The 26725-nt window shown below is 46.1% G+C and overlaps 1 protein-coding gene across 1 annotated transcript; it reads left to right on the forward strand.

The window, feature by feature from the left end:
* Positions 1-745: 745 nt before the first annotated feature.
* LOC144100407 (uncharacterized) lies at positions 746-25657 on the forward strand. Its single transcript, XM_077633365.1, has 7 exons — positions 746-824; positions 1780-1930; positions 8357-8469; positions 12473-12623; positions 21861-22034; positions 23272-23394; positions 25408-25657. Exons 1-7 carry the CDS (start codon positions 769-771, stop codon positions 25615-25617), a joined length of 978 nt encoding a protein of 325 aa, XP_077489491.1. The 5' UTR covers positions 746-768; the 3' UTR covers positions 25618-25657.
* Positions 25658-26725: the final 1068 nt, after the last annotated feature.

Consider the following 26725-nt stretch of genomic DNA (forward strand, 5'->3'; position numbering starts at 1 on the left):
AGGAATTACTCCGACCTATCAGCTGAGCTGGGAATAATGACCTTTAGTCGTAGGAGCATATAACCTTGTAGGAGAAAATTACGTTGGCATGAGGGACACTTCATTAGAACGGTAGCGCAAGTGAAGACTCGGTGTGTGAAGCCATCGACCTTCCAGAAGCGCGAACCCTCATGCACCCTCCAGAAGCTGCACCGACCGGAAGTTCTGGCAAAAGCGGGACGAACCAGTGACGGCGAAACGACAATCAACTTCACCCACCGCTACCATGTAGAAGCTGCAGCCACCTTCGCCCTAGAGAAGCCCCACTCGCCACACACACATGTAACTTCCCTTCCCACCCGTCTCCACCTTCCAGAGTCCTTGTTCCAGCGGAACCAAACGTGATGATGAAACCAAATCTAAAGAAGCATTATGCTGGGGGGAAAGGCTCTATGACCCTCTGTGAGCAGTCCAAACCCGTTTGGCGTCGACACTCCTTAGTCAAGCTGATGTAACGCCTCTGAAAACCGAATCCTCGCCATTCTCACCTTTACTGCGGTTGGTTGCGCTCTGAGTATGAGGCATACGCTGCGCCTAAAGACGCTGGTGCATACTTTTGCAGGCGTCGGGCCGGAGATGCTGATTTGCACCTACGGCCGCAGAACAACGTCACGCGCGGTCATGGCGAGCGACGGCCTGTGCGACATCGCCTTCTACGACTCCATCTACGCCGACAACCGAAATAATCTCTTCGGTGGCGGGCCGTTTGAGCTGGACCTGGTGACTTTCATGCATGCTGCCTCAACGTACAAAAAAACCACCCTGGGGGTAGCATTCGCGTTTCAGTGAGTGACCTTGGCCAATATATAGCCTGTTATGTATCATTGGAAAGTTTGCGACTCATTGTAACACATGCTGCGAGATCGTCAATACCCTACCAACTGAGCAGTCGTTTTTCAGCAATTCTTTACCATTTCTCGCCTCTGCGCCGCCAAAGACGAATAGTTTTTTGAAGTGAAAAGCTTCACTACTCTATGTAAACCAGTTTTCGGGTAGGACCTTGAACGACCTTCAGCCCAACCAAGGAGAGCAGTGTAAGACCATATGGGGTACAATTATGGTCTCGAACCTTTGACCCACGACATTTAGGTGACCTCTGGGCTTAGCTTTGACCTTTAGAACATCCGATTGGGCGATGTAAAGTCATGTGATGAGTAACCATGCGTGCAAAACCTTTTCGCTGAATTCCATGGTTAGTCAAGCTAAGCCACTACCAATTTATTTATTAATTGTTCTCGAAAGCGATGCTTTTAAAACAATTGGGCTCCATTGGAAGGTGCTTAGGTTTCCAGGCAAGCGTGTTATTGATACAAAAAGGAAGGGTAAACGACTTTTATACCTGACAAAACTAAACAAAAAGTCGAATAACTTTAAAATCACGCTGTAGCAATACGGCGTCATATTTTAGGCCTTTTCGTATAAAAGAAAAATCCAGATCACTTTGTGCCTGACCCACACAAAGGAACTTGTTTAAAGGCGGTGTTCTCAACACAAGCTAGGAAAAACACACCACCCATGAAGGCACAATTCTCTTTTGATATTCCTTGTGTTCACTGAAAAAGGGACGAAGAAATTTAATGTTGCGGTTTTGTCGCATGTATAGGGCATCTCGCAGTGCCACTGTAAATACTTCGACACTCTAGACGCACAGCATAATGTGGCGATGAAATTAAGCTGTGCTGCATTTTTTTCCTTTTACCGCGCTTGTGGTCAAGAGTTCGCCATGTCGAATTTTTGCAGGCACACGACCCAGCTCGGAAACGATCTGAGGCGGATCAAACCAAATCTGCTCGATGTCTTCTGGCAGAGCGGCATCTTCCACACCGGAATTCTCGACACGCCCGAAGGGGCGACGCGAACTCAAGTGATGACGGCTGTGTTGCGCCTCAAAGTACGGCTCTCTCCTATAGTTGCAGCAGTTAGGCTGAGAAAAAAATGGCTGTGGTTTCATCATCATCATCATCAGCAGCATCCTTACTACACCCACTGCAGGGCAAATGCCTCTCCCATGTCTCTCCAATTAACCCTATCTTTTGCCAGCTGCATCCACCCTTTGCCTGCAAACTTCTTAATCTCATCCGCCCACCTAACCTTCTGCCGCCCCCTGCTACGCTTACTTTCTCTTGGAATCCACTCCGTTACCCTTAAGGACCAGCGGTTATCTTGCCTTCGCATTACATGCCCTGCCCAAGCCCATTTCTTTCTCTTGATTTCGACTAGGATGTCATTAGCCCGTGTTTGTTCCCTCAACCACTCCGCCCGCTTCCGGTCTCTTAACGTTACACCTATCATTTTTCTTTCCATGGCTCGCTGCGTTGTCCTTAACTTAAGCTGAACTCTTTTCGTTAGCCTCCACGTTTCTGCCCCGTAGGTGAGTACCGGTAAGATTAAGCTGTTGTACACTTTCCTCTTGAGGGAAATTGGTAAACTGCCACTCATGATCAGCGAGAATTTGCCATATGCGCTCCACCCCATTCTTATACTTCTAGTTATTCCCCTCTCATGTTCCGAATCAGCTGTCACTACCTGCCCTAAGTAGACGTATTCCGTCACAGCTTCTAGGCTCTGGCTGCCAATTGTGAACTGTTGCTCCCTTGCTAGGCTGTTGGACATTACCTTGGTTTTCTGCATGTTAATATTTGACCCATCGATCTGCTCTGCCTGTCTAACTCATTGATCATGATTTGCAGTTCACCTCCTGAGTGACTCAGCAAGGCAATGTCATTAGCAAATCGGAGATTATTTAGGTATTCTCTATTTATTCTTATTCCCAACTGTTCCCAACTCAGGCCTCGAAATACCTCCTGTAAACATGCGGTGAACAGCATTGGCGAGATCGTGTCTCCTTGCCTGACGCCCTTCCTTATTGGAATTTTATTGCTGCCTTTATGGAGGACTATAGTAGCTGTGCAGTTGCTATATATATCTTCCAGTATTTTGACATAAGACTCTTCTACCCCCTGATTAAGCAATGCCTGTATGACTGCTGAGGTTTCCACTGAGTCGAATGCTTTCTCGTAATCAATGAAAGCTATATATAGAGGTTTGTTATATTCTGCGCATTTCTCTATCACCTGATTGATAGTGTGAATATGATCTATTGTGGAATATCCTTTACGAAAGCCTGCCTGATCATTTGGTTGATTAAAGTCTAACGTTGCCCTGACTCTATTAGCGATTACCTTAGTAAATACTTTGTAGGCAACGGATAGTAAGCTGATCGGCCTGTAATTTTTCAAGTCCTTGGCATCTCCCTTCTTATGAATTAAGATAATGTTTGCATTCCTCCAAGCTTCTGGTACAGTCAAGGTCATAAGGCAATGCGTATACAGGGTGGCTAGTTTTTCTAGCACGATGTTCCCTCTATCCTTCAACAGATCTGCTGTTACCTTATCCTCCCCAGCTGCGTTTCCCCTTTTAATTGCTTCTAAGGCTTTTTTTACTTCATCTTTCGTTACTGGCGGGATGACGCATTGCTGTGCACTGCTGTTTTTCTCATTAGCGCTCTGATTACATTGGCTACTGTACAGGTCTGTATAGAACTCTTCGGCTACGTTAACTATCTTATCCATATTTCTAATGACATTGCCCTCCTTGTCTCTTAATGCATACATCTGGTTCTTACCTATGCCTAGTTTCCTCTTCACTGCTTTTATGCTACCTCCGTTCTTTAGAGCATGCTCGATTCTCTCCATATTAAACTTCCTTATGTCGGCTACCTTGCGCTTATTTATTAACTTTGATAGCTCCGTTAGTTCTATTCTATCGGTAGGGTTAGACGCCCTCATGCTTTGACGCTTCTTAATCAGATCTTTCGTTGCCTGAGATAGCTTCCCGGTATCCTTTCGAACTGTCCTACCGCCTACTTCTACTGCGCACTCCGTAATTAATGATGTCAGATTATCGTGCATTGAATGAACATCAAGATCGTCTTCCTCGGTTAAAGCCGAATATCTGTTTGGCAGCGCTATCCTAAACTCCTGTGCTTTCCCTTTTACGGCTAACTCGTTAATGGTCTTGCTCTTCACTAGCTTCTTCCGTTCCCTCCTCTAGTCTAAGCTAATTCTAGACCTTACCATTCTGTGGTCGCTACAACGCACCTTTCCGAGGACGGCCACATCCTGAATGATGCTAGGTTTAGCGCATAGTATGAAGTCGATTTCATTTTTAATCTCACCATTGGGGCTCTTCCAGGTCCACTTCCTGTTTTCTCGTTCGCGGAAGAAGGTATTCATGATCCGTAAATTAGTTCTATCCGCGAATTCGACTTATAACTCTCCCCTGCTATTTTTAGAGCCTATCCCATAGGCTATCCCATAGCCTATCCCATAGTCACCTACCGCGTGGTCGTCAACCTGCTTCTTGCCCACCTTCGCGTTGAAGTCGCCCATCAGTACAGTGTACCGCGATTTTACTGTATTCATTGCCGATTCTACGTCCTCATAGAAACTTTCAACGGTGTGGTCATCATGGCTGGATGTGGGTGCGTAAGCGTGCACCACTTTCAGCTTGTACCTCCTATTCAGCCTAATTACTATAGCTGCTACCCTCTCGTTAATACTATAGAGCTCCTCTACGTTGCCTGCTAAATCCTTATTAATGAGGAATCCCACACCTAGTTCTCGTCTATCGTCTAATCCGCGATAGCCCAGTATGTGTCCATCCTTTAGTACTGCATACGCCTCACCTGTCCTCGTAACTTCGCTTAGCCCTATCACATCCCATTTAATTCCCGCTAGTTCCTCGAACAGCACTGCTAGGCTAGCCTCACTAGATAAAGTTCTAGCGTTAAACGTTGCCAGGTTCAGATTCCAATGGCGGCCTGTCCGGAGCCAGAGATTCTTAGCAGCCTCCGCTGCGTCACAGGTCTGACCGCCGCCATGGTCAGTTGCTCCGCAGCCACTGGGGACCGAGGGCCAAGGGTTAACTGGTTTGATCATAGAAGGTTGTGGCGAAGTACTACACCAGGGTGGCCAAATCCTGCTCAGGTGAGAGAGTGCGTTGTCGGTTCTGTTCACCGAGATCAGGCCGCACTCCAGGCCTGGTTATGCAATTCCATCGACACGCGGATTTTTTTTTTGAAACCCGGTGGACAATTGCGCAGCACCAGTATTTGAACCCCGGTCCTCTTGCACGCGAGGCGGATGTTCTACATTTACGCCATCGCTGCATACCTAGCTCTGGTTAAACCTGGATTGACGCGATAGCTACAGCTGGCCGACTAGAGTGCGCTCAGTCGAATTGCAAAGTCAGTCTTTCGCCGCTGCGTTTCACTGGGCCTTCCTTTTTCATCTTCGTTCCTGGATGTGGATTCACTCTTTCCCCCCTCTCTCCGTCTGCACTCCTCCCCCACACAGTTTTGCCCGCGCGCCTCGCCGCCGGAAGCTGCCACAGTGGCAACGGCGCCGCCAAGCTGAACGCTCTAAATGCTAGCGTAATGTAGGCGCGCGGCGCGCACACCAGCTGCGTGCTCTGACGTCACTCCGCGCATTCGCACAACTGACGAAGCTGGCGGCGCCGACGGCGAAGCGCGCAGCACGCACACCAGCTGCGGTCTATGACGTCACTCCGCGCATGCGCACAGCTGACGGAGCGATGGTGCCACGGCTCAGCGCGTAGCCACGCTGACCTCGCGAAGTTGCTGGCGTTGTGTAGCTATCGCTACAAAAGAAAGCTCTTCCAGCATAACTAATTTATGAACGCGATAGCGTTAGGGCTCACGTTGTGCAGCAAATTCGACGTCGTAGTTGTCGTCAGCGTTGTGAGCAAAAATCCTCGGTAAGGCAACCTAGATGGGCCACCTAGGACACGTGACCTGGTGGCGTCATCACAACCTGCCCACTGGATTGCGAGCAAAATTATCAGCGTGGCACGTGGCAGTTAAATTAACAATTGGTCGCGACAAGTTGTTCAGGAAGAGCAACCAGGATTGCACAAGCCCAACCATTGGCAACACCTGCCGTCGCAGGCCAGTGGCACATCGCGTAACCGCTGCCCCACAGCGCCAGAGGTGGTTTGAGGACCCCCCGGGATTTATCAATGAAAAAACGACAATGACCAATACGTCATGTATGGCCATTAACACTGTTGCTTCATACCCTTAAGGCGGAACTTTTATAGCGCCAGTTAAAACAGTGGTTTATTAAAATCAACAATAAGATCTATTAAGGACTTGGAGGACAGCCCCCGAAAACTATAGTAAAATCTGTAGACCTCTCTAATAACAGGGTACTTATTCTGTTTGCTAAATACTGTTGCTACACTAAGGAAAAATGAAGAGATCAGAAAGGAAGAAAAAAAGAGCACACATACTGGAAAAGGGTGAAATAGTGTGATACGTGAGCATAACCTAGGATTTAAGGAAATCTAATCATCAAGACACCAAGAAATTTCCCATAAACCTGGTAGGGCTCAAAGGTCGTGTATTTAACAATTATAAAAACAAAAATAGTATTAGCAGCAATACCAGATCGTGTCTGCTCTAAGCAGAGGTCTTGAATCATTCCCACCCCACGCCTTCCGCAGCTGTCGAGATTTCTCTCGAGTTTTCTATCGAATTTACCTCCCAGCACACCTCGCTCGAACATTATTAGCATCCCAAAGAACACACTTCGTTACTATAATCAACCGCCACTCTGGCCCAGTGGTTAAGGCGCTCTTCTACTGAGCCGGAGAACCCGGGTTCGAATCCGACCGCGGCGGCTGGGTTTCGATGGAGGCGAAACGCAAAAGGCGCCCGAATGCTGTGCGATATCAGTGCACGTTAAAGATCTTCAGTTGGCCGAAATTATTCCCGAGCCCTCCATTACCTCCTTTTCTCTTTCTTTCACTCCCTCCTTTATCCCTTTCCTTAAGGTGCAGTTCCGGCGTCCACAGAGATATTCGAGGTAGCTGCTGCGCCATTCGCTTTCCTAAGAAAACAAAATAATTTTCTTTAGGTACAGTAACTGCCCATCTGTCACCTCTGCCATGTCTTGCATGCGCCGTCCTGTTGGCTTTTCGGTGGCATCGGTGTCACTGACATTCCCTACTATTTTATAAAATAAAACTATCTCCCGGTCTAGAAAATATCCTCGGCATTGGTCTGTACCGTAGGATACAGCACAGACTGTGATCAGGCGCTCTTCAAAAATAGGACATCTCTAGTCAAAAGGACTGTGTGCTTCAGAGCGCAGGTCAAGCCTGGTGATGGAGGTTCGGTTGTTGAATGCCTATCTTTGTCTGTTCTTTACTCAGACGGATAGCAGAACGTCTAGAGCCGTATTGCTGACGCCACAAATTCTGCAAGCCGCAGATAGGCAGAATGTAGGTAACAAAGGGGAAACCAGAAGTCGGCAATACCTTCAGTAGAAGAAAAGTTCTCGCTGTCAGCTTCTCGGGCTAGATTGTTTTGCGGCTAATAGGCTTGCGCGTATCTCGTAGTGCATCACGTCTACTATCTTAGCAACACTATCCTTCAGTCTTTAACATCTTTCCGCTAGTTCGGCGTACTTATTACGTCAGACCTAACATGGTCTCTTCATATTAACTATATGATATGCAAAGCAAGTCGAAGGCTCGGAGATCTGTGACGTAATTTTTCTTCTGCCCACTACCACTAAAATTGCTTCTTTATAAAGCATTTGTCCGCACTAAAGTTGAGCACGCCTCCTCTGTATGGGACCCGAGCTCTGCTAAGCTCACTCGAGCTTGCTCAGAATAAATTTGCTCTGTTCATTCCTCATAACTGCAATCGGGCTGCCAGTGTCTCTACCATGAAACAAGCGCTAAGACTACCTTCAGTCGCCTATCGACGCTGTAGTTCTCGCCTCTGCTTTTCTCGCCAAATATACTTCCGTAACACCCACCTGCTCAATGAACTAAATTATAATCCTTTCGGTCGTTCTGCCCGCGTTGACCAATCTCACAAAGTTTTAATTATTTCTTCTCGTACCGATTCCTGTTCCCACAGTTTTATTCCACGAGCATCACAGGATTACAACCGCCTTCCCGGATTTATCACCGCCATTGAAGGACATCAACGTTTTAAAAATGCACTAGCTAACATTGTATAATTAGGAGCCTAATAACTTGGATATTTTTATTTTGCTGCGTTTATTTCTTTTGTTTAATGTGTTAGCCATTTGATCAGTCCCCACTGTAATGCCAAATGGCCCTTTGGGTATTAATAAATGAAATGAAATGTGGCGTAAATTTGCTGGGTTACTTGAAATCCCATACTACAAAAAGCTGCAAGGTTGTAAGGGCTCTAAGAAGAAAAGAAATGAGTTTAAAATCTTCAAGCAGCAGCTCTTTTCTTTTCTCTTTTCGTTTACAGGATCTAGATGGACTTTCCCATACCCAGACGGCGATGCGCCACCGTGCGTTAACAGCTCTCGCCGCACCATCCCCAGGCAGACAGTGGATTTACTTGCTTGACGAGGAATTCAAGTGAGCTTAGTTGGTCATATTGTTATGAAGTAATAGTGAGCGCACCTTTAAAGCAAACTACCGAGGTGACGCAGATGATCCCAAGTAAACAAACAATAAGTTATGATCACTGCCCTACAAAACTTGCAGTGTAACCTATCACATTATATGACAATGCCTGATCCATGCATTTGGGCGTTCCTCGCGTTCTGAACTACTCTCCCCTGAATATGGTGGCGGCAAAGAGGCACCTACAGCTATCCTCGGCAAACGGCCCCGAAAACTAAAGCATGTCAAACCGGTCTCTAGCTGGTGCGGATGCTATCGAAGGCTTCGCTGTCGTGTTTGCTGAGAACAGAAACTATGAACAGGTCAAGAACTCCGTCCAAGCAGAGTTCAGAAGTCAGTTCCTCCATCCTTCACACCAGATAAGTAGTAGTCAAATTCCTGTTATGTCTAAAGTAGAAGACTGTTTATGCTTTAACTATGCCGCGAACACAGTCCTAAAAAGAAAGTTAAAGCTTTTAAAAAACAACAAGAAATTTGTCAATGAGAATTTCAAGCCTATAATATTTAGTCCAAAAAGGCATCGTCACAAAGGTTGTCAGTGGGGTATCGGTAGAAGAGGACCGGATCAAACGTGCCTCCTGTTCTCTACCTTATTACCCCATTCATACCGACCAACTGGCGAAACTAAGCCCTGTTGCAGGGACTGAGCTTACCTGCTGAAAAGGTGCTCAGTATCTGTATTATATCAATACCTCCTTAACAATCCCTGAAGGATGGACTGAAGCGTGAGGTTCTGCACCTACGTAAGACAGGCGTAGCAATTTCTGTAAAGAGGAGATTTCATCAGAATGTACAGGGTCATGAAACCAGAAACTGTAAAGGATGAAGTGAATGTAGCAGAACATGTAGAAATAATTATCATGCCAAGAGAAATGGAAGAGTTTGTTATTGGTATATGGAGTTCAACGTCCCGAATAGACGAACGGCTGTTGACGAACGCCGTAGTGAAGGACCTCTGGTTAATTTATATCACTCATATGGCGCAGCATGTAGTCTACATCAAAATGTGGCCACCGTGATCGGAATTCGAGACCGCGACTTTTGGATCAACACTCGTACGCCAAAGCCACCGAGCCACCATGGAAAGGGCAATTAATGAGAGGAAGTAAATTACATGAAGGTTCAAGAAGTTTGAAAGATTAACAAGGAATAGTATGGTTAGCGTCTGGAAGCAAACGAAGGATCGGTTGAAATCGTTTTACTCCTTATGAATAAACTATTATGTTTTCATTAGCTGCCTCGATAAATGCTTGTGCAAAATATAAAGGTTCAAGCAAAAATAGAAACGAAAATGCATGTTACATCTGAGCTAAACCTAATTAAATTTTTGCCAACATACAAAAACGGCAACGCTAACGGAAGGTCAGGCAGTTGGAGACCTGATGAAACATAGCGCATAGATTTTATAAAATAATTCTGACCCGACGAGCACAACCTTAAGACCTCACAGACATTAGCGGCATCAAGAAATGCCTGCGTTGTACACAGTTCATAAGCAGGGCAATAGCGATTGCTCAAAACTGTGTCGACCGTTTAATCGCTTTCGCCTTTCCTGCGAAAACTGCTCCAAAGGCCACGACAACCACAGGAACTTTAAACAAGTGGTCTATTTTCTGGAGCCACGCTAGGAAATAAATGACAATTATGGCGTGCATATTTTTCTGTCTTCTCAGTATGCCTTTTTTTTGCAAAACCTGCCGTTCCGTGAATAGTGTTACCGAGGAAATTTGCAATGCACTGTACGCCAGTTTAAGAAATTCACCTATAAAAGGCATCCAATATACAGTGATTACTAGCAATTGTGCTCACATTGCATAATCTTGGTAGGAAAAAATTCAGTCAAGAACAAAATACGTGCATGGATATAAAGAACCAATTATTGTTTCTCAGGGACAAATACCAATCAGAACGATTGCTAGCACGACAAGAAATCTCCTTCGCTTCCTTTGAATTTTGGCAACAAGCGAGCAAGAGCGAGGAACGAATACATTTAAAAGGGACGAATTAATCTGGCTGCATGGGGCTTCTGATTGCTTCAAGGTGTGACCTGCCGCGAATTGCGTTGTTGCTTAGCATGTAAATACAAACGGGAGTGCAGAGCTAAATAGTAATAAATGCTAAACTTTATATGAAAGGAATAGTCCGTCGCAGTCATCATAGTAGTGGCTAAAATCACAACAACTCACTCATCTCGCTAACTTCTGGAGCTTTGCTGTGGCTGCAAGTTCATATGATTCATTACACTGTATCTTAACAATAACCCTGGGACCTGCTTCAGTACAATTTTTTTTAACTACCTGGGAATAAATTTCGTATTTCACACAAGTAAATACACAAGCCGTCTAAAAGTATTATGAGAGTGAGAAAAAATTAGAAAAAGAAAAAAGGCGATTAAGGTGCACTGAGTATCGAGTTCTTAGTTATGCGTTGGAGCTGACTCGTCTCCAAGAAACGAAGACATTTAAGGAGTTTTCACTATGACTTTGAACACAAAGTAAAAATTAATCTCAGGGCTGTAAGTAGGATTTGTAGTCGTAGTATCTGTGCTATCGCTCCCTAGAGAGCTAGCCGCGTCTGTTAATTATATTGCTTAATAAATTGTAGTAATTACCTGTTAAAATTGTATTTAAATTTTCCAATGTTTCACGAATATACAGCTTGCTTGCATAATCGAATTTAGATCGCTGTACAAAGCCAGTAGTCTGTGTGAGCCTAAGGTCTATCAGTCACATCATGTCAAACGTTCTTGGACAAACTTTTTAAATATTGGAGAATTGTAAGGTACTGTTTTGGGAGATTTGAAGGAAGTGGTCCATTCTTCCCATAGTAGCAAAATCTTGCTTTTAAAGTTTTTCCATCGCTCGCATCGAGCAGTTAAAACTGCCATATAGAAAATCAATAGGGAATGCTTTTGACAATAGCAAAAACGTTAATTACGAAAGAATATATACCCGCCGAAAGGAGATCTGCTGGTATATTTATTGTTGAGATGAAATCTTATAGTATGTTGTTACGTGGCAGCCAGCCGGAGAATGAGGCGCCGTGAACGATGGACAACAGATTTCATCTGCTCCATTGTTGTTGTGTTCTACTTCTTCCTCTTAAAACATGGCACATACCCAAGGAGGGGGGAGGGGGGATTGGCCAATGTGTAGCGGCATCAACAAGGAAATTTTCATAGAAGATTACGACTAAAAAATTTTTAGCACCAAGCGTGAATTTTGAAAAATGTGTCAATAAAAAACGAGAGAAGAATATTTAAGGTAAAATAACCGCCAGCATTTCGCTCAAAAAAGATAAGCTCGAAGAATTATAAATGAGCAAATCAACCTACGAGTTGCAATTATGTAATCATAGAGAATCCCACAAATTGAACCCAATGCAAATCCTATGGCGCTCGAGCCGAACGATAATCACGCTGGCAGAAAGAACGGGAGCGCTAACCTAGATAGAGGGACCCTTAGCGTCGTGCTACTGCCAGCTTCGTCTTCTTCGTGACATTACGAGAGGCCACTGACCAATCGATCAGATCTTCAATGATTGGCACTGAAGAACATGCACGCGAAGTAGTGGTGGGCTGTACATGACGGTACAACAAAGATGGCAAGTTGGTGTTATGCTAGCCGGCACGAAGAAAACGTCACGTGACGCAGCATGAACGCCAGCACTACACCACCTTGCCATCTTTTTTGTACCGTCATCTCAAACCCGTCACTATTTCGCGCACATCTTCTTCATTGTCTTTCATCGACGATCTCGCCGATCGCTCTCTAGCACCGGGTAATGTGACTAAGAGACGAAGCTGGCAATAGAGCCAGCTTCTTCGTCTTCGTCACAGTACAAAAAAATTGCGTTGACAATTTCTTTCCCCGTTGTAAAATGTAACAATTGTCCAGAATTTTTGAGTATGTAAGAAACAATTTCCAGGGCTCACTTAAGTGTTGTCCACGTTCAGGAGGCTCCAGTTCATCCCGGACTTGCTCATTATGTACGGCCACTACCCGTTCGGGGACAGCACGGTCGCCAACTGCGCCGTCGTGCCTCCCACCAGGTTGTCGGCGCCCCCCTTGCCACCTCAGTTCCGAGGGAGCTACCTCTACGACCTGGTCAGTCAGACGACTCCATTGATGACAAGCGCTAGTTCGCCTTTATTCGGAAGCTAGCATTAGGTTCCCATTTAAAAGTTGGGAGAGAATGCGGCTTGCTTCCGACGCTTCTTAGAATGGTGTGCACTACTTGGTGCAGCCTCGGAGGCCACTATGCGAATGAACGAAGCAGCCTCCGCGCTTTGGCTGTGGTGACGCACCGCTCATTTTGCGCAGCCAGAAAGAGCGATGGTAAATGTGTTTGTCAGAGCGTGTAGTCTTGTAGCCATTAGAGGTATTCGAGTCTGGACCTGAAATAATTCTAGATGCCATGCACATCAATGTGCCATTAGGTTCTCAGTATTCTATCTCTAACGCCACGTCAAGGTCATGTGGCAAAAACTGCAGCAAATTTTCCTGGGATATTTCCTGCAATATAAAATGTAAAGCCGGAATGCGGCGGGTATTCAGCTCAAAAGAGCAACACATACTTTCGTTTAGTAGTAAAAAAAATTGGCCACCATATCGCAGGTTGCAGAAGAGGAGAGAATTGAACTTTTTACCGTGTCCAGAACATTCTCTTCACTATTTCATGCCCGTCTTTCGCCACAAGAGAACTTACAATGTCGCAATTATGTGAGCTGTCGCTGCAATAGGGCTAGTTCTCTTTTCGCAAGATGATGCAGCGCTTGAGAACAGAATTTACTGCAGCTGCGAAAAGAATTCAAATCAAATCAAATTTTATTCCGCAACAAAAAAGTTACGAGGAGGGCAGGTAAAAGCTGCGGCAAACGTGTGTTGATGAAATTACGAAGAAACAAAAGGAGCCGTGACTCACTCAGTCCCGTGAACACCTAATTATGACACCCTGGACAGCATTCAGAGAGAGAAAAGAAGGAGCAAGAAGTTAAGGAACATGCCATACGTAGTCTAGTTCATCTCTTCAGCAGGTATGCCCCTAAATAATATTATTTTCCTACAAATCAAATCGTTTATGCTTTCTTTTAGAAGAGTTTCCAAAGACAGTGAAAAAAAATGAAAAAATCGTAGACAATTGCGCTAAGCGCTGTGTTTAACGTCTTTTTATTTCCGTAATTCCTCCTCATTTTCCATCCCCACTTGCATAACAATTGAAGGCATGTGTCCAGTCAGCATTACGTGTCGGCACATGCACACTTGCGAGCAAAAAAAGAAATATTAGCACAATGACGTCATCGGAGTGGTGAAAACCGCACCGCGTGGCTCTATCGGCGGCGTGCTCTGCAAACACACCTGGCAATTTTGTTATCGCTGTGTTCGTAACCAGAGCGCGGAGCGTTGCTATCTGCTGCTCCTGTGGCACGTCACTATAGTGCTAATAATTTTTACTCACAACTCTACAGTCTTCTCTTACAAGACACAGTTGGTATTTATGATTACTAAGGTGGCGCATTGCTCATTTGCCGCTGCTCTCAATGACGTAGCTGTGAGGATTTATGGTATATGGTTTAAGGGGGTTTAACGTTCCAAAGCGACTCAGCCTATGAGGAGTGCCGTAGTTAAGGGCTGCGGAAATTTAGATCACCTGGGATTATTTCATGTGCATTGGCATCGCATACCAGGCTGGGCTCTATAATTTCGCCGCCATAGAAATTCAATTGCCGCTGCTGGGATGGAACCTGCGTTTTTCGGGTCAGCAGCCGAGCGTCATAACCACTGAGCCACCGCGGCTTTTTTTTCCTTATTGACTGAGCCACCTCGGCGGCCGAATGAATGAATGAATGAATGGTATATCCGTGAGGTCAATACAAGAAAGTTCGTTATACCCGAGGTAGTATACAAAGTTCGTTCTTAGTATTTGCACTGACTACTGAGAGATGGCGCTCGCCATTCCCGCTTGCATAGACAGTTCTAATGGTAACACATTAAAAAGTGCAAGGCGACGATAACGGGCATTTGAGAGATGGACGCCAGTAATTTTTAGCAGTAAGATTTTTGAAAAATTAAGTTGTGTTGTGTGGCACACTAATACCAGTGGTTGAAGAAGTCATAAAAATGGCTAAGTCGTGTTCACTAGTCAATTGCCAAATTTCTGCAGTTCACGTCCGAGTTTTTGAGGCCGCGCTTTTAGCGTTCAGCGGATGACCTCAATGGGCTTCAGAACGTCTGGCATCCATTTGTTCCCGATGTTGAAATGAAACAAGGCATCATACAAACTAAAATTCAATGTTGGTAGGCTTGTATAGCTAGCCAATGTGTTTCAACGTTTTGAGTCCCTTTTCTATGCGTTTTATTTATCAAATGCAAACTGAAGGATAAAGATTTTAACAGACAATTATTATTATTTTGCACAGAAAACTTACGAGAACAAAACTATTAATGCCATGAATACTAGGAAATTTTTTGGTGGGGAGAGAGAGAGAGAAAACTTTATTTGCGCCAAAAAGTGGTCGATTCAGCGGGACCCGGGTGTCTTCATGTTGAAGTTCCGAGTCTTCCAGGGGTGGTGCCCTTATTCCAGGGCCCCACTGAGTCTTGCTACCTCATACGCATGCTGGACCAGTCCTTTTTGGACCGCCAGCACGCTGCTGGTGAGCAGGCTCTCCCACTGTTCCGCATTGGGCTCTTTTAGTTTATGGAATGAATAATTGTTTTTACACTCCCATGTAATATCGTATAAAGTGGGGGTGGCTCCACACAACTTGCATGTGTCCGCGCACTGGTTCGGAAACATGTTGTTAAGTATGTGTGTTATGAAAGCTTCCTGTTTGCAGTCTACGCCAACCGACTGCCTCATATTGCGTTAATAGCTGGTGTGTGGAGGATACGCTATCCTCTGTCCTCTGTAGTGATTTAGGATTTCCGTGTACGATGGTTCCACCGTTGTGGTGGGCTCAGGGTCACTTGATGTATCTGCTCGGTTGGTAAGCTCGCGAGCTAGATCGTCGGCCCTCTGATTCCCAGTCACCCCAGTGTGCCCCGGCACCCAGAAAACTTGGTGCTGAATTTCTTTGACGGGGGTCCCACCTGGAGGATGATGCGTAGCGCTCCCTTGCTGATCCTACCCTTAGTGTAGTGCCTGCATGCTTCTTTGGAGTCAGTGATTATTGTGAGCGATTTATTTCTGCGGTATCCTTCAGCCACTGCTAGCACAACAGCAGCTTCTTCCCCCTCGGATACTCTGCAGCCGCTCTGTGATATACTGGTGACTAGGTCCCATTGATGGTTCACCACCACCGATACTACTCTGTGTTCCTTCGTGTTTCGGTTCCATCGATGCAAAGCCGCATCTGTGTATACTAAATTTGTTTTTTCAGCTAAGTGCTTTTCAACATACCCTGCTCTCGCAGCCCTTCTCCCTGCGTGCAGGATAGGGTCCATGTTGCGAGGGATTGGGCACACCCTGAGTGTTTGGCGAATGTTATCAGGTATGCCCGCAACCCTATCTTCCACTTCTTCACTTAAGTATCCCAGCCTTAGGAGGAGCGCTCGGCCGGTGGCTGACTGCTGGAGCCTGTACATTTGGGCCCCTATTTGAGTTTCTTTATCTCGTCAAACGTATTGTGGACTCCCAACTTGAGGAGCTTCTCGTTTGACGCATTTCTTGGTAGATTTAGGGCCGTCTTGAAAGCCTTCCTGATTAAAGTGTCTGCTTGTTATTTTTCGTGCTGTGTCATCTTGTGGTAGGAGAGTGAGTATGTTATGCGGCTGACCACCAGGCTCTTGACTAATTTGATCGTGTCACTCTCCTTCATGCCAAATCTTCTCTGTGATACTCTGGTGATCATTCTGCTGACCTGTTGCATCGATTGTTGGAGAAGGCTTAGGGTGTAGCTGCACTTCCCGCTGCTTTGGATCCACATTCCCAAAACTCTGATCATGTTGCGTCCGGGAGGGCCTCCCCTTCAATTTTTATGTTGTATATTCCTTTGGATGGTCTCTTGCCCACTCGTAAAATTACCGACTTCTCGTTGGAGCGTGCCAGGCCTCTCTCTCTGACGTAGTTCTCCACGCATGTGGCTGCCTGCTGCAGGAGATCTTGTTTTTGCCCTGAGGAGCCCTGGCTGATCCAGATCGTTATATCATCGGCGTACATAGCGTGCTGTATCCCCTCTATCTGGCTCAGCTATCTGCCTAGCCCAATCATGGCTATGTTGAAGAGGACCGGCGAGATCACTGAACCTTGCGGGGTGCCTTTGTTTGGTGTTTCGGAGGCCTTGCTGCGTAGGTCCCCCAGTCCAACCGTAGCTGTGCGGTTTGACAGGAAGGCCCTTACGTAGTCGTGTACTCTTCTTCCGCAGTTGTTGGCAGTTAGCCCTTCCATGATGGCGTCATGGCTGACGTTATCGAACGCGCCCTTGATGTCCAGTGCCATGATGATGTTCTCCCCTGTTTTTAAGGCGGCTTCTGCGACTTCCTCCTTGATCTGTAACAGGATGTCCTGCGTCGATAGATTTGTTCTGAAGCCGAACATACTGTGCGGGTACAGATCTTCATCTTCCAGTTATTTTTGTATTCTCCTTGTGATTACTCTCTCAAAAAGCTTTCCTAGGCACGACGGGAGCGAGATAGGGCGCATATTGTTTATGTCCAACTTCTTGCCTGGCTTGGGAATCATCACAACTTCTGCATGCTTCCAATCCCGTGGCAGTGTGCCTTCTGTCCACAGTGTATTGAGGTAGTCTGTGAGTTGCATCACCGCTTCATCGCTGAGGTTGCGAATTAGCGAGTTTCTGATTTTATCGGCTCCTCCTGCTGTGTTTCTGGTAACCGCCCTGATGGCCGCATAAACCTCTTCATTGGTTATTGCCCTGCCGAGGTGCGGGTTCTCCTCCCCTTGATATTCTCCTTGGTATCCTTGCGGCTTGTCTGTGCCAAAGCACTTCTTCTTGGCCACCTCCAGGATCTCTTCATATGACTCTTTGCTGTTGTGGACCAGCCTCTGGATTGCTTTCCCACTTTCTGCTTTGGTCTTTGTTGGATCCATGAGGCCTTTGAGTATCCTCCGATCCATGAAGGCTTTGAGTATCCTCCACGTTCTGGCCGCGCTAAGGGTGCCATTCAGAGAGCTGCTAAACTGCTCCCACCCCTGTCTGGCCAGGTGTGCCGCATACTCCTCTGCCTTCTTGCTGACCTCTGCGATCTTGAGTCGTAGCTTCCTGTTAAGCTTCGGTCTTTTGCATCTCTTTGTGAGCCCTCGCCTTGCTTCCCATAGCCTAAGAAGCCTCGGATCCACTTCCGGTGTGACTTCCGTTCGGTCTATCTCTTGCGTGTTTTGTTCCTGCAACTCTTTCAGCTGCTTGCTCCATTACTCTATTGAGGTGATTGCGCCTTGCATCTGCCCACAATTGCCCCGGAAAGTGTCCCAGTCTGTTATGTGGGCGGTTCCAATTTTTCTTTTAGTATTATCTGCTTCAAGGGTGACCTTGATTTCATAGTGGTCACTTCCCAGGTTCTCCAGAAATTTCTCCCACACGACCTGCCGCGCTCCTCTGACAAAAGTCAGGTCTGGACACGTGTCTGGGCTAACGCTATTCTCTAGTCGCGTGAGTTGGTTCTCATCTGTCAGTAGGGTGCAGTTTGCATTTTCCACTGCTATACAGATTAGTTGTCCTTTTTTCTCTCCTTTCTGGTAGCCCCAGCTCGAGTCTCTCGCGTTGAAGTCTCCCTCGATAAGCAGAGTGTTGGATTTAGCTAGTCTTCCCACCTCCATTAAGAGCTTATTGAAATTGCATCTCTTCTGTCTGGGTGGGCTATATAGGTTTACTATGAAAGTGCTTTTGGCTTTATGCTTCTTTTTGGGAATAACCTCCGTTATAACGTGCTCTATTCCCGTGTCCTCAATTTCGTCATGCGCTATGGTGACTAGGTGGTGGTTAATTAGAGTTGCCGTGCGTTCATTTCCCTGGCACTGGTATCCTTTTAAAACCGGAGTTATATTAGTTTCTCGTAAGAGAATTAAATCATGCGGTGAGCCCTGCGTGTATATGAATTGCTGCAGTAGTCCCTGCTTGCGCCGGTAACCCCGACAGTTCCACTGCCATATATTTAGTTTGCTGTTGCCTGCCATGTCGTTGTCTAATTGTTGCTAGTTTGGTTTTCGTTCCCAAATCTTCTTTCGTTGCAAAACCTATCCTTTGCTTGTAATTTTTTGAACAGTTTGGCTTTTGATATAGCTACGGAAATACTGGTTTTCTTGCTGTTGCTGCTGCATTTGCGACTGCATTTGTGATATTTGATTTTGTATGCTGCGTAGCAGCCTTTCCATGCTGTTCTCTGCATCACTTTCCATTACGACTGGTGGGGGAGTTGGACTCCGTGGTGACGTTGGCACGTGCACCGGGGTGCCTGTTCTAAGAGCCTGCTGCCCACTGATGTATTTCCACAGTCTTTCTTTGAGCTGCTTGTTTTCCTCTCTAAGCAGCTCTAGCTCTTTCTTAATCTTTTTGATTTCGTCTTTGTCATCATTATTGTTTTGCCCATTTTGCGAAAAAAGTGATTTGGGAGGGCCTGCTCCCCAGCTCACCTGAACGCCGCACTTGGTCTGCTTCTGCTGTTGTGGTTTGGGTGGTATCCCGTGCTTGTGGCCTAGGGGCGGGAAGGACGCGTCCCTGGGTCCACCGCTGCGGCCGCTGCGACCCCGGCTCCGGCTCTGGCAGCGCTGACGGAAGGCTCCCTCGTCCTGGTTGCGAGGATGACTGCCACTCCTGTCCCGCTCCGAGCTGAACCATCTCGGCCGGCGTCTCTTGCTGCGGCTACGACTCCTTCTCTGCTGCTGCGCCCCTTGTGGCGGGCGCCCTCTCAGCTCTGCCGCCGACTTGAGTCTTTGTTTGCATTCCCTTGCGCCGGTCAGGTGCTCGCCTCCACAGATCATGCACTTGACTTGACATTGATGTTCTTCCTTCGGATTGCTTGCTCCGCAGCGCCTTCAGGTTTTTGCGCTCGGTGTCGGGCATACATCCGAGCGATGTCCTTGCATGCCGCATACGAAGCAGCACTGCCTCGTTGGCCTGTAGGGGTAGGTTTGGTACTCTCCCGAACAAAAGAGGACCCATTTAGGACTGTTGGGTTTCTCAAAGGAGAGTAATGCCGTCTCCGAATTACCTAGCATTCGTGCCGCTACAATCCTGTTGTCCTGCGTTCCCAATCTGAGCTGCGATTGGAGTTCTTCCGTCATGCCTGACGGTAATCCGTGTATGACTGCCCGTGCGATATCGCTGGGTAGGGCGATGTACGCTTGTACTTGATACGTTGTGCCTTCATACGGAATGCTCTCGATGTTTCTTATTTTCTTCGCTGTGTTGTCGTCTGAAATACTTGCTATGATGATATTCGACCCCGACCTGAGTCTGACTATGAAGTCTTCTGCCTTGATACTTCTATTGCTCGCTTCTACGACGGCTTTTGTAGCTTGATAGGGCTTCATTCCTTGCACTTTAAGTCCGTATCGCGGCTTGATGATGATCTTCATATCATCCCTGGGTAGCGGGGGCAGCTTCTGCCTTGTCTGCCCCTTTTGTATGCCTTCCTTGCCGCTCTCCGGTTGCGTCACACCGTCTGCGGCCCCGTTGTCTGGCGCAATTTTGCTGTTGTTGTTGGTGATTCCCAGCAGGGGTTGGGCGCTGTCTTTTCCCATCTCATTCGCCCTCTGTCTGTTTCCTGGATTGGTATATTGTCCATCCTGGTTCTGTTTCCACGGCCCGCCTGCTAACGCTCATCGTGTTGCCTTGTGGCATGGCCTCTGCTTCTTTAGATTCCATGGGTCCGCCGTCCGGTCCCGCGCCGTTGCACGTGGTCGTCGGTGCGATCTCCATTTCCTGGTAATTGTCTTGTTCCTGGATAAATACAGGTTCCATATTGCTTGCAGTAGGGTTATTGTGTGCCCGAGTCGCCAATCACCGATCCGAGAGCTTCCAGCCCGGCGGCGCGCCCCTGTGGGCTCCGGGGTGGTTAGGCCTAGCCGTTAGGCCTAACGCCCTGCCACGTGGTCTCCGCTTCTATCCTCGATAAAAATCCAAAATTTGGGCCTACCGGAATGAGTTTGGTGTCCTCGTGGTCCTGATGACTTGTTCTCGATTGTCCCAAAAATTTGGGTGGCCCGATGATTAGTCGAGTTGGAGTTGCGTAAATTCGCAAAGCCCATGCGACACACGTCCGCACGCCTCGCTTTTGGTGGAAAATATTTTGTTACGAGAGAAACGCGTGGTTACAACTTTGGAGATAACTATAGAACTATGTTATTTATGGACATAATTTTTATTCCAGTTTTTGTCAGAAATAAATCAGTACCTTTAAAGACCAAATTTTAATAACACGCATTATTCAAAGATATTAAGATTTCAATATTGGCTAGGTTTTAAACATCTACTTAGGCGCCCGATTCTATTCTGACATTAGAACCCGAGATTTATGCCTGAGAAATCCAGGTGCCACAGCACCCGTTCCTGGGGAACTAGAGCAGCAAGCAGTGTAGAGCAGCAGGTCGTGCGCTTTGTCAAGAAGGACACGTGACACGTCCGTCAACGAGTTACTTTTCCTGGTCTGTGTGGCTGCTCGTGCTTCCTAGCTGTGTTATTTTCAAACGGCGCTTGGAACCCACAAAATTCGTTTGGCCACAACCCCAAGTGCATTCGTGCTTTCTAAATTTCGGCACTAGTAATGCTCTTATTAATTGCCAGATACAGATGTTTAACGGAACGAAGTGCCGAACTGTTTTGCTGAAAAGTTTTCTATTAGCATAAAGTTATCTATCTTACCATTCAACAACAATTAGCTGTTTTCTAACTTCCGCTATCTTTGGTATCATTACGCTGTGAAACCCAAATCAATGTCTACTCAATCCGGTTTAGAAAAAGTGTTTTAGGCTGCGCTCAAATGTTCATGGAATAAAAAAAGCTTATTCATCAGATCATTAGAAGCTTATTGGTTGCTTCTGAGCCCAGTGTCCATGGTGAATCTCCTTCTTCTCAACAGTATTCGGTGGCTTTGATGTTATCGTGCCCCTGGCGACTTCGGCTGACCACTCGACCGCACGTAGCTGGACGTCTGGTTCCGAGCTGGTTGCCGCATGCAGTCTCCGACAGCTCTTGGGTATTTAGCTCCCATTGTGATTTTGGCTTGAGCTCCAGGTACTTGTATATTACGTGAGCCTGGTCTGCCTTTCTTTCCTTACACGCTGCGCATGACGGCTCGTAGAGCTCAAATGACCAGCATATGAGCGGTAAGGATAAAGCGCAAAGGTGCTCCTCAGACATTGCAACAGTCGTTTCTCTCACACAGTCGGTCGGCCCGCAAGCCGTTTTAGAGCTGCAGAGGAGACAGGTGACCACCCATGCGCTGCTGTCCGTCACAATGAAGGGCCGCTGGACGATGGCCGCCCAGGGAGAGCCGCTGGAGTTCTTCTCGAGGTGTGAGCGGAACCCCGGGGCGGAGTCGTTCGGAAGCTACACCCAGGTAAGCGTGTGCAGCTTCACCATAGGCAACCCAAGACTCTCGTCTGGGTACCCTACGGGGAAGAACTTGGTGTGGCGAATTGTCGCCTCTTCGAAAGCGCCTTCGTGTATGGACGAGTGTGGGTATTGAGGGGCGCACTTTGCTAGGCCTGCAAGAAAATAATTTCCTGCAAGGCAAACAGCTACATCATTGACGACGGTGTCACGTCATGAGAAAAAAATACTGCGTAAACTTGCTCCAGAAACAAGTTTTTGGCTACGTTGGCTAATACCCAATGTGGCATGGGGTAGAGGGAGCGGATGCTGTCGGTGATGTAAGCTAGAGTAGTTGCCGGGATGTCATGGGCACCGCATTCAGACACAACATAATGGTTTGGGTCTGCTGTAGATATGGCCTGCATTTCTTCATAGCACTTGAGGGTGAAAAATATGGGGTAATATTGTTACTCCGGACGAAGGCATTCGCTAATGATTGTGCTGTGTTATCGAGGACAGCGCAGTGTTTCTGGTTCTCTAGAAATCTCAATGGTTCTTGTGTAAATTAGTACACTGTTTCAAGAATCCAGCTATGTTGTTTTTGTCTTCTGATAAATAAAATATGGCGCAGAAAATATACCTCCTTTCACACCCTTCGTACGTTTTCCTGTGAAACCACTTGCGCTCTAGTACATCACTGAATTGCCAATGTGAAGCGTGTGACTAACGATCTGAGCAGAGACTGAAATTGGCTGAAACTAATGGCAAGTAAAATGAGCAGTTCCATGGTTAAAAGAAGAAAGAGTGGAATATGTCACGATCAATGGAAGAGCGCTTCCTCGGCCAACTGCTTGAACGTACTGTGCATGCGGCTGTAGAAAGAACAATTCTGACGTTCACTAAAAGCTCGTCAAAAGGGATAGTTCAACTAGTCTGAGAGGTTTCTCCAGCAGCAATCACTTAGCGACGAATATCGGTAGGGTTCTCTGCTTGCTCCATTCTCTGGACAAATCCCACAAATTGTGGTAGCGGCCGTATTCTTCACTAACAAAGGAGATTAGGTAATACTTGAGAATCAGCAGCGCCCGCAATTGTTTGCACGACAGCCTTGTTTTTGACGCATTGCACATGTTGAAGTTTCATTCAGAAGATTTTCTTACAAATAATTAATGTACGCGCATGGCGTTTTGCCTGCTTACTTTCCACTACCATTCCATTGCCACCAGCAGTCCTTTAGCGGGGCTTCCTGCACTCCGTTCCAGGTCTGCACGGCGAGAAATTACGTGTCGAATCTGAGGTACCAGCCCCAGCACTACGCCATGCTTACCTACGATAACAACCGGACTATGTTTGCATACGACAACGAAGTTGGCCTAGCCTCCAAAGTATGTATTTTTTCTCTCATTATGTATTTCCCTTTTATCCGAACACATTATCCGTTGTACACATTGTTTAGGCCACGCCAATACCTCCAAACCGCAATGACTTAGTAAATCGTCCAGACCTTATCGTACTGTCAAGCGGGAATGAAACGCGAACAGCACCAGTGAACAAAAAGCTAATTACTTTTGCAGTTTTTACTGAAGTCTACAACCAGAATTCTTTGTTTCTTGGTAAAAGATCTACTAAGTGCGCATTCGTGAACGTTTTGTAAACCAATATCAGCCTACAACGTAGAAAAGTACGACATATGAGTGTTCGCGTTTCGTTCTCGCCTGACTACACGGCTTCTGAAATCAATATTTGAAACATGATCGCTGGTGGGCTTGCACAGAGACATTTAGTGTCAATCAATACTAACAAATTATTTGCTAGTTTTGCTTACTACAGGTTGGAGTCCGTTCCTTTTGTGCTCTCACCGTTCTTCTCAAAAGCACAGTGCTGCAGTATTCTTCAAAAACTAAGGAGAGTTCTGCGGGAACGGCGTTTGAAGCAGTACATAACATTGTAGTACGAAGTAAAAAGTGATTCGACAGACTGCCTCCTTCATTGCTACAGCCGATTACTACTGTGCGACGTTTCCAATTTCAGACCGTTTGTGAGGCATTATGAACCTGCTCAAAGCCTGCTCTACTTGATCGTTAAGGCAGAAGTAATTTTTTTAACCCTTCTCCATACTGTTCTTCCTCCAGCAGCTTTATACTGCTACAATAGTATAAACAAGAATCGCACTGTCGCAACTCGTAAAATAACTATTTACTGTTTGGCCTAAATTCCCAGCACAGACCTAGTCCTCACATACTTTCAGCAGTCCCTGTCATAAAATATTCAATGGCGAGGAACTGTGTCGCTGCCAATGTGCACGCAGTTTGTATAAGGGAGACATTTTAAAAATTCCTCGAGCCCTTGTTTCTCTTTCAATAACTATGCTTGAAGAAACAGTCTAGAAATATTAATATGCACTTATTACTGTATATAAGCTCTTCTTTCGGACGACGGCGTTGAAATGCGAGGGTACCCCTCAGAGAATAAGAATTAGAAGACAAGTGCAGGAAATGCAGTGTAGGCACCGCGCTGTTGGGGCACAAAAAGACAAGCTTACCGTGGTACCCGACAGGACACAGGTCGCGGGTGACCCGCTTTCACTCTTTATTTGTAAACAGTTTAAATCCTTCAAGACGTGATGCCTTGTTCCCTTCCTCACTTTGATTTTCCTGCATGTGTTTTCTTGTTTGCCCGTATCGTCATACTCTTGTAAAGGCTACTGAAAACCAATATCAAAGGGAACGAACTGAGGGCGCGTCCTTCAGCCTGCAGCTGGAGCTCGCCTTTCGCAAGAATCTCCCCGTAGTGCTGTTTGCCATTAGAGCCGCTCAATTGTTTTGTAGGAGTAGTCCAAAGCAGATAGAGCAAAGATGCGAAGTGGCAGTTCACTTATGGCGAAGTTATTTACAAACGGATATAAGAGATGTTCAGTTAGGTGGGTCATATGCCACGTCCGCTTTTGGCACATGCTCAGATTTTCTGCGGCTGAGCACTGACTTCTTCGTATGTTTGTTTCATAATTTTACACGCCTATACTGTAATATATTAATGCCTTTCAAAATCTGTAGATGAGTCTTCAGAATAAACGAGCTGTTGTTTTTTTTGTGATTTGCCCTTATCGCTGTTGTATGTCTAACGCAATCAGCCGGTGGTCTCTTTCAAGCTTTTAGACAAGCATATTTTACTATGAGTTCTTGCTTAATCAATGAAAATGCCATATTTTATGAGACAATTTCACTGAAACCAGACATTGCATGATGTAACCACCATTTTCATATATTGAAATATTTCTTGCACCTAGTTTTTTTTCCGATATTTGTAAAAATAAATCTCTTCCTGAACTGCTAAGAGCTTTAAAATCCAAGCTGAGGAAAATCATGCGAACGTTTTATTTCATTACGGGTTACACGCAGCTATGCAAGGTGAAGAACGAAGCGCGAGACCTGACATTCGGCATCGCCGTCTACGACGTCGACTACGACGACTACGCCAATGTGTGCAGGTCGCTCAACAAGTTTCGCGGCCACAGCCGCCTGAAGGCGCTCCGAAAAATCGTGGACTACTACAGAAATCTGGCCAATCACATTTTCAACGAGACGTTGTGCACGGCCGCTGCTTCTTGAGGTCAAACTGGTTGCCCTTTCTGACCACGGCAGGAGAGACGCGTATGATCCCATGTGTTCCCCCAATAAAATGTCAACGATGGAGCACCAAAAGAAGAGTTATAGGGGGAACTTAAGGCTTTCATAAAATAAGGAGTAGCTATGGATGCATTAGTCATGCAAGTAAAAGAAAATTCTGCAGTCCTTCTTTCGGAATAATTTGTGGAAGCGCATGATAGTGTTTTGATTAATTCATTTTCGAATGTATGTGATTGGAAAGTTCTCGATACGAAAAATACAAACGAATTAATTTCAAATGTATGCAGGGGTAAAGTTGGTGTCTGTGCAAAGTTTCGAATAAGTATCCGCCATTGTGGTGTTCTAGATGGCACACACACCGAAGACCTGATCTCTGCCGCCGCGGTGGCTGAGTGGTTATGGCGCTTGGCTGCTGGCTCAAAAGACGTGGGTTCGATCCCGGCCGCGTCGGTCGAATTTCGATGGAGGCGAAATTCTAGAGGCCCGTGTACTGTGCGATGTCAGTGCACGTTAAAGAACCCCAAGTGGTTGAAACTTCCGGAGCCCTCCACTACGGCGTCCCTCATAGCCTGAGTCGCTTTGGGGCGTTAAACCCCCATAAACTAAAACTGATCTCTGCCTTCCTGCAAAGTAGCAGCCTTTATTGCGATATACTGCTCCAAAGAAAATTTCTTCTGGCGCGAAGTCTATTGCAGATATTGGGTAAAATTATTTTCCAGGAGTCAATCTGCTTTGATTTCGTAGTCTTTAGTATGTACTAAATAATAAGCTTACTCGATATTTTTTACTTTATAAAAGCCGGTCGACATTTATATAATACCTCTACTTTTACTTTTTATTTTTCAGTGGAACGCAATACTCCGGGAAATATTTATTATTTTCTGTGAATCCAAAATTTTCTGCTGTTCCTCGCAAGAAAGATTCCATTAAAATTATTTTCGCGCTTGCAAGCATATGCGCATCAAGAAAAATTTATGCGAAATACAAAATATCTTCTTCCCTGCAAAGCAAAATATACGTACGTTCTCCCGAGGACACTTGGTGCCGCATATTACGTAATTTATTCTCTGTGCCGCAGGAATTGCTATAC

Source organism: Amblyomma americanum, chromosome 8, assembly GCF_052857255.1.
Source record: "Amblyomma americanum isolate KBUSLIRL-KWMA chromosome 8, ASM5285725v1, whole genome shotgun sequence".
Classification (NCBI taxonomy): domain Eukaryota; kingdom Metazoa; phylum Arthropoda; class Arachnida; order Ixodida; family Ixodidae; genus Amblyomma; species Amblyomma americanum.